We start from the raw sequence: 8578 nt of genomic DNA on the forward strand, positions 1-8578 counted from the left end.
AAAGCGAAAGTGTGAAGACGAATATTGCTAGTGGAGGAGGTATTAAAGCAAAAACAAAAGAAGGGAATAAGGGAGGTAAAAGCCCATCGACGTAACGCCGTTATTCTCCGTCAACTCCCCAAATCTCATCGTCCCCCTGACGTCCTCATCCCGACCGAACGAACCCTCCCTCCTGGGCCCCACACCTCCCACTCCTTCTTCCAGTGGTCCCCCACTCCCCCACCCCACGTTCCCCCATTGCACGCTCTTTCCACTCCCATCCCACGTGTACCTCCTCCTCCAATCCTAGCCCTCCGATCTCACACACCCCCATCAACCGGCTGAAGTTGCTTAGCTAAAATATAAACCCCCGCACAGAGGAAAACAGCTCCCTGTGACCGTGGACCAAAACCCGCGAATATTTTTTAAAATAAAAAGAAATCAGATGAAAAAGTAGAAAAGCTGACGTCACCGTACCTTTGACTCTTTTACTTTCTCTGTCTTCTTTAAACCCACAGCTCTCTTTTGTCTTCTCCAATCTGATTCTTCTTCTCCATATCTCTCTCTCTCTACATTTCTTCGTAGTTCTCCGAAACCAAAAAATGGGAAGGGACGACCTCTACATCACGGTGCCGAGCTTTTTCCGGTGCCCGATTTCACTTGACGTGATGAAGTCCCCCGTGAGCCTCTGCACCGGGGTCACCTACGACCGCGCCAGCATCCAGCGCTGGCTGGACGACGGCAACAACACCTGCCCCGCCACCATGCAAGTCCTCTCTTCTAAGGACTTCGTACCCAACCGCACCCTCCACCGCCTCATACAGATCTGGTCCGAATCGGTGCGTCTCCGAAAGGCGCGATTCGAGATCGACAACAGCAGCAACTCCAAAGACCAGGTGGTGGAGCTGATTCAGCAGATGCACCGCCACACCTCCTCCTCGTCTGTGGATTCGCTGGCCAAGATTCTGCGGTTCGCCAAGGAGTCCGAAGACAACAGGAAGTTCCTCGCCAACTGCGACGGCTTTGCGGCGCTGCTCGTGGAGGCTCTCGCCGGCGGCGGCAATGCCGCCGACGGGAGCAACAACATTCGCATTCTCGAGCAAATCGTCAGGATCATTCATTTTCTGATTGGAGAAATCCAAGACTCCGACGAATTGGTGAGGTTGATGCTGAAGAAGAGCGGCGCCGGCGCCGGAGATTGCTTGGCTTCTCTGCTGCTTGTTCTCCAACGGGGAAGCGCCGAGTCTCGAATCGCCTCGGCTAGGGTTATGGAGTCGATCGCCGTGAGCGCTGAGTCCAAGCTCTTGGTCGCAGAGCGGGACGGAGTGTTGCCGGAATTGTTGAAATTAACGAGTCCGGAAAAAGATTCCACCCTAATCGAAGCCGGACTGTCGTGCCTCATCGCCGTTTCGGTGCCGAAACGCGTGAAGGTGAAACTAGTCCAACTCGGCGCCGTCAGGTCTCTGTCCAAATTGTTGTCGGACTCGAACTCCACGACGTCGACGATCGAGAAGGTTCTGAAGCTGCTCGAAACGGTGTCGTCGGTGAAGGAGGGGCGGGCGAAGATTTGCGAGGCGGAGGAGGAGGAAGGAGGCGACTGCTGCGTGTCGGCGATCGTGCAGAGACTGCTGAAGGCGTCGAGCACGGCGACGGAGCACGCGGTGATGATTCTGTGGAGCGTGTGCTACTTGTTCAAGGAGCGATCGGCGCAGGAGGCGGTGACGAAGGCCAACGGGTTGACCAAGATTCTGCTGTTGATGCAGAGCAATTGCTCGCCGTGCGTCCGGCCAATGGCCGCCGATTTGCTTAAGATTTTCCGGGTGAATTCCAAGTCCACCATTTCGTGTTATGATACCAAGACAACTCATATTATGCCCTTTTGAGACAAAAACCCAAAGGAGAGAGATTGTAAATGACAAAAAATTTTGTTAGCGAGTACAAATTACCAAGGAGGCAAGGAGAAATTGAAATTCATTACATTTGATTTTTAATTTGGTTATTTCTGGTTATTGGATTCACCATCCCTCGTCTTAGTAACGTTTTCTCGAATTTGATGTCGGATCAATAATCGAATTGTAAAGAGAATTCAAGGTTTGTTTTTGTGATTGTGATTTCTTTTACTAGTGAAGGGAGCATTAGAACAGAAAATGAGGAGTGAAGTTAAAGGTAGTGGGTAATGGACTAATGGGTGATTCCACTTTGGTTGGTGTTGCTGCATTGCAATGATCCTTAATTATTTTGGTTAGATCAAATCAATGGAACCAGTAGCTATCAATACCCAACCACACTTATACATCATTGTGTAAGCAAGAAATGTATGTAAAACGACCCATCATTTGTCATTTTTGTGTATTCTTTTGTACATGGAAATCGGTCATATTCGAAGGAAAGAAACCCTTTGATTGGTTCCACAATCATTCAATGCAAGATGTTCAATCACACCGCCAATCACCAATGAAGTGCTTCACAAGAACAAGAGCATTTGCTCTCCTCAACTTATGTCAATCAAAACAAATACAAAAATGATTGTAATTTATTTACAGGGTCGATCAGGGTGGTGCAAATTCTAACTTCGATCTTTAATTTTTTAAATTTTGATATAACATCGTGTTTTGAATTTTTGTATAAATTCAAAATTAACTCTGATTATATTTTATTACATCAATTATGAATTAACGAGCCAAATTTAAGACTTATTACATACAAATACGAGACTAAGCCATTATATCAAGTAATAATGGGAAACCGACTCTGATTAGTTTTTTTTTTTTTTTTTTTTGAAAGGGGTTTGGAACCCAGCCTAACTGGGAGGCTCAGCCCCACGCCCGGTTCCATTTATTGAAATAAAATTTTGCATCGGGGGGGACATATAACCTGAACCCCGAGCTACATAAGAAAGATTACATTGATCCTCATAAAGAACGTCCTGAATGATAACAGGCGTCTCCTCTAAACAAAATTCATCTAAATTCCCACATCTAGCAAGGTGAGCTAATCTATTGGCCACACCATTTGCTTCGCGACATATATGTTGAAAGTTAAAAAAGTTAAATGCAGTAACATACCTTCTACAATCATCCAAGATCCGTCCGATGTCCGACAAATCATCTCCATCAACATGTAATGCATTCACTAAGTTCACACAATCACTTTCAACTTCAATTTCTTTCCAATCCTGGTGAATTGCAATCAACAACCCTGCTCTAAGGGCTTCTGCTTCCATATGAATTGCAGACTGTGCATATTGGACCGTTCGAGCAAAGGTCGCCATGCACGTCCCTTCATAATTTCTAACCACAACACCCACACCTCCGGAGCCTGTATCAGCACAGAAACTCCCATCTATATTAATTTTTAGCCTTCCCCGTGGTGGACGACTCCACTTGATTGGAGTCCTCCTTGCCTTATGTCCTTGACGTTTGTGTAAATTTTTGTAGTCATCAAGGAATGAAGTAGCCCATGCATGCATGTTAATGATGTTAAAATAAGAACCCTTCCAGACCATGTTGTTTCGTTCCATCCAAACCACCCAAAGGGCCATCAAGAAATATTCAAGCTTCTCCCCATCAAGTGCTTCAATCATGTCCCAAAACCAAATGTCAAGAAGAGTAGTGGGGTGCTTACCAGGTTGTAAATTCAACAAACCATGCAGCCAGAAAGCCTTCAATGCATCACAGTTTTTGAACAAATGCAAACTATCTTCCACGCCATTAGAGCAATACACACAACTCACGTCTGGGAGCTGGACCCTCTTAGCTAGGGCAGCTCTAGTAGGTAAGATTCCCTTGACCAAACGCCATGCATGCATACGTACCTTAGGTGGTACATTTATTTTCCAGAGCTTTCCCCACAACCTTGCGCAACGCGTCTCCGAGCTTGAGCCTGAAGCTTTCCTTTCCAAGTTGTCACTAACTCTTGCAATATGGTACCCATTTTTTACGCTGTACCTCCCCTTCTTGTCAAAATGCCAAACAAGCCTATCATCACCCCCCCCCCCCATTTAAGCTAAGAGGGATCTTCAAGATATTCGCCACCTCCATTGGCGTAAACAACTCTTCTAGGAACCATTCCTGCCATACCCCAGCCTCTGAATCAATAAAATCTGCTACTTTGAACTCTTCCGTCCCCTGCATGGGGAGAGAGAAAGGTCTGAAGCGATAGGGTAGAGGCACCCAAGGATCGTTCCAAACTGAAATATTCTCCCCATTACCCACCTGAAACCTCAAACCTTTCCTCAACAAATCCCTCCCTTTTAAAATACTCCTCCATGTAAACGATGCACCCTTATGTAACTCCGCCTGCATGAAATCAGTTTGGGGGAAATAACGTGCCTTCAGTACTTGTGCAAGTAAAGAATCTGGCCTGCAAATTAATCGCCACCCCTGCTTGGCAAGTAAAGCAATATTAAACAAGTGCATATCTCTAAACCCTAAACCTCCCTCTTTTTTTGAAGCACAAAGCTTCTCCCAAGCCACCCAATGGATCTTCCTCTCTTCACCAAATTCCCCCCACCAAAATCGAGCCATTAGTCGATGCATCTCATGACACAAATGTTTAGGTAACTCAAAGCAATTCATCACATACGTTGGGATAGATTGCACCACTGCCTTGATCAAAACTTCCTTCCCTGCTGTGCTTAGGGTCTTGTCTCTCCAGCCTTGAGTCCTCTTCCTTACCCTGTCAACAAGGTACCGGAAGGCCTCATCCTTTGAATAACTGAGTTCCGTTGGTAACCCTAAGTATTTATCATGCTTGTCCACCCTTCTTACACCCAACAGAGAGGCCAACTCATCTTGCTTCCACCTCGGAACATTTTTGCTAAATGAAATACAGCTCTTCTCATAATTAATCTGCTGCCCAGACATTTTTTCATACCTCTGAAATATATCCCTCAGACACAACACATCAGTAACATCTGCTTTTGAAAAAATAAATGAATCATCCGCAAAGAAGAGATGACTAATGGCAGGGGCCCCCGAGCACACTTTAACTCCATGAACTAGATCAGTTATTTGTTCTAAATGATACCATAAGCCATAAAGAAAGCTAAAAGGGTGTGGTTGAAACCTATGATACATTAGCATTTGTGGTGCATTGAATTGAAGAAATGAATAATGAAATAGGAGGGTGGTGGTGCTATAGTCTCTATTGTTTAGCAATAAAGAAGAGCGAGATGCCGGGATTGGGCAAAATGATGCTCAGAGACTATAAACAATGTACATTAAGCATACAACCTATTTGACTGACTCCAATTGTTAATTTGAGATTGAAGAAAATGTATATATTTTTAGAGAGTAAGACACAGAGACAAAGTGCCGCAATTTCTGAAATGGGTTTGCTTTGCTGACTGTAGCTCTCTCTCCCTTTCAATAGAAAAATGGGTTTGAGATTATGGTAATGGTAGTGTCTGGACTTAAGCTATGGAAAGGAATGAAAGGGATTGGAATCCCAATCCTAAAAGAAATGTGCTAAAGGAGAGAAAGATAAACAAGTTTGACCAACCCTCCAATCCCTATGTCATTTAGTGTGTATATAGATAGATTTTGGGAACTAGAAATATAGGCCCTTGAGAATGCACCCCCATTACTATTTAAGAAAATCACACTTCATCCGTTTCGTTCATTTTTAATGATTTCTTCTGTTTACGTTACATTTTTGTTTTCAAGAAAAAATCGTTAATTTTTTTTCAAAATTCAACGAGTAAAATACGCAGTAATTCACTTTTATATTGTGTTAGAAATAATATTATATAAGCAGAATTCATATATTTAACGAAACAAACTCAATGACATATGTTAAGATTTGACAAGAAAAATAAATTGTTAACTCGAATCCTAACTTATTCAATAGTCGCACCGGTCTATGCTGAGAAGAAGTTGCCCACAAGCATAAATAGCTAAATATAGTTTCTTCTTACTTCTTAAGATTCGAGTCTTTTTAAGTGTATTACATTTGAAATTCTTTATAGTTATAATTATTTCTTTTAAAAAAATAATTATATTTTCTCCGTATCAGGTTGAACCCAACACGGCCACATTTGACAACTCCTCTCCTTCATCTTTGACAGACAAAAAGATGTAGGAGATGATTGTTGATGTGATAGTGTTGAATTTACTATAAAAAAAAAAAAGAAAAATTGAAATATTTTAAGAAAAAAATTCTGAAAAAAAATGATAATAATTGTCTGAGTCACAAAAATGATTTAAATAGGCACTTCTTAAAAAAAGAAAAAAGAGAGAGAGTAAAGTGTGTTGAAAAACCATGAGCTAAAGAAACATATATAGAAATATAGAATGGCGTTCAAAGGTTGTTTGTTTCGTATTGAATTTGTGTTCGGAAGGTGGGTTGGGATTGGTTAGCACTTGGGGACACGGGAAATCAAAAAAGTTTGGGTGGGTGGTTCCCCAAGCACTTGGGAGGCCCCTCACACTTTTCTCATCCTTTTTGATGTTCTCTTTCTTTTGTCACATTAATACTCTATGGTCTCTTTCATTGATACTATATATTTCAAGTTCAAGGTACACATTGGGGGGTATCGACTACAGTTGCATTTCTTCATTGGATCATGTGCCGTTGATAAACACCAACACCAAGTTGCCTTGCAAATTGTTGTTTGTTTTTTGTTCTTTTTCCTGTGGTGGTGCCATACTCCCATTGTCCCATTTACAGTCCAAATTGACTCCTTGTATATGATGGTGCTGCCAATTTGGGCTATATGATTGTTGTTCTTCTTTTTCTTGTTTGATTAAATTGGGCTTCAGAGTCAAAACCATACTGTCTTCAAATTGGGCTGAATGTGGCCAATTCATATACACTATGCCCAAAACTTTATTTTTCATATTATTGGTAAGACCAGTCTTAGACTTCGACTTGCTACTGAATTCTGGTTTGATCATGGGGAATTAGTAGTGCTTCTTGGTCGACAATCTTGCTACTTATAAAGGTATACACTTACAATTAAGGTATAGGATATTGATTGCTAGTTGTTGATCTTCCAGTTACACATTTTGGATATCACATCAATAAATAAATAAGAATTAAGTGAGGCGGTCATATCACGTGACACGTTTAACTCATCAATTAAATTTCATATGGTAATAAAAACCTCACTAATATACTATATTTCTTATATGAGAAACTTTGAAAATACTCTCCTTGTCTTTAAAAATTGTAATTGTAATGTCCTCGCATGATTGAGCGGTCAGACAAACCTAATGGTTCGACCGTCCAACAAAAGACCAGTTCAGCCAAAAGAGCACTCTCAAAATACTTTCCTATTGCTCAAATAGATACTAAGCTCCTTTAGAAGATGCATTTTAGCATGGAGTTTGTATTGGGACTGATCTCCTTGCTGTACAAATGAATCGGCATGAGTCGAGACTCGTGGTCGACTTATACTACTTTTAAAGATGGCTATTTTGTAGTGTTTCGAAACAAGGGATATGGCAACCACATTCTTTAGGGTTGGTACATCATGCATGACAGTATATTAGAGCAAAAGTGCAAAACCCATTAGAAATAGAAATAACAAAGAGGAAAACGTGTACTTTAGAACCAAGAAGTTACGGAAATTTATAACAAACTATGTGTACATACTACACACACACACACATACTTGTCCGATCGTTTAATAATAGTTAATCCGATTAATCATAGCATAATTATACAATATAATACATGAAGAAGGTGCTAGAATTGTCTAAGAAACTGCAGGCGTGAAATGAACATCAAGCAAGCTTCAAGGTCTATCCTTCAAATCAGGAGAGGCACTTTTGAGTCACCACCAAAGCACAAGCATAGTTAATTAGCTATAGTAATATAGTGGAATATTGGCTTGTGGTAGAAAAGCGTAAGCTCTACTTAAAAGGCAATTAATTAATTAAGCTGCATTTCTTGTTATGTATAGAAAATGTTGATTCACTGATCGACAATGAGTTCATGTGGATGTGGCAATCGTTCTAATATTATATATATCAAACTCAGGCAACGTGTGCCACCGCGAGCCACTTAGAGCTTAATCGATCATAAGATCATTTCTAATTATATGCACATGCAAATTAATTAATTGACTGCACATATCTGTGATCCGACCAGACATTGATCGACACGTACGTCCATCTCTTCCTATACTATATTTTTCTACAGGTACTACCAACTCTGAGCTGCAGGTAGAAAAAGATTTTATGAAGAACGACGACACCTAATTCATATCCTGATTAATTCCAAAATGTATTCTTATGTCGGATCGGATCTACATCTTAGGTGTTGATGATTCTTCGGAGATGAAGATAACAAGATTCATTGTTGATTTGTTGACATCTCATTTTCTTTATGACAATAATCCGATGTTTCAAAACTTAAAAAAAAAAGGTTTCATAGATTAGTTTCGTTTTTTTAGAGAAGGGATCAACAGGGTAGTTGAAGCCTTGAACAATGCTGGTAGGTCTTTCCGACGATTAGTATCGTATGATCAATTCTCCTCCTCCTTTTATCGCATTGTAATAATAACAGTTCGGTTTATCTCAGTTTCGTTTTCGATAAGTACAAACGGATTGTTTGGCTGGGACGTCTCCGGTAGGTTTTGCTACAGACTTCGCCA

At 41.2% G+C, this 8578-nt stretch overlaps 2 protein-coding genes across 2 annotated transcripts; one reads left to right on the top strand and one right to left on the bottom strand.

Annotated features, from left to right (window-relative positions):
- The first annotated feature begins 298 nt into the window (after positions 1-298).
- LOC112189157 (U-box domain-containing protein 28) lies at positions 299-2321 on the top strand. Its single transcript, XM_024328427.2, has one exon. It carries the CDS (start codon positions 582-584, stop codon positions 1860-1862), a length of 1281 nt encoding a protein of 426 aa, XP_024184195.1. The 5' UTR covers positions 299-581; the 3' UTR covers positions 1863-2321.
- Positions 2232-4844, bottom strand: LOC112184155. Its single transcript, XM_024322430.1, has 3 exons — positions 4059-4844; positions 3045-3640; positions 2232-2247 (listed from the first exon to the last, which is right to left on the bottom strand). Exons 1-3 carry the CDS (start codon positions 4842-4844, stop codon positions 2232-2234), a joined length of 1398 nt encoding a protein of 465 aa, XP_024178198.1.
- Between the last annotated feature and the right edge of the window lie 3734 nt (positions 4845-8578).

This window comes from Rosa chinensis, chromosome 2 (genome assembly GCF_002994745.2).
Source record: "Rosa chinensis cultivar Old Blush chromosome 2, RchiOBHm-V2, whole genome shotgun sequence".
Classification (NCBI taxonomy): Eukaryota; Viridiplantae; Streptophyta; class Magnoliopsida; order Rosales; family Rosaceae; genus Rosa; species Rosa chinensis.

What these genes read in the sequence shown, in the direction of transcription:
- LOC112189157 (XM_024328427.2), top strand. Translation starts at nt 582, where the DNA reads ATGGGAAGGGACGACCTCTACATCACGGTGCCGAGCTTTTTCCGGTGC.
- LOC112184155 (XM_024322430.1), bottom strand. Translation starts at nt 4,844, where the DNA reads ATGTCTGGGCAGCAGATTAATTATGAGAAGAGCTGTATTTCATTTAGC. An exon ending in TTATTGATTCAGAGGCTGGG is followed by an intron (nt 3,641 to 4,058) that starts GTATGGCAGGAA and finishes GATGCATTGAAG; the next exon opens with GCTTTCTGGCTGCATGGTTT.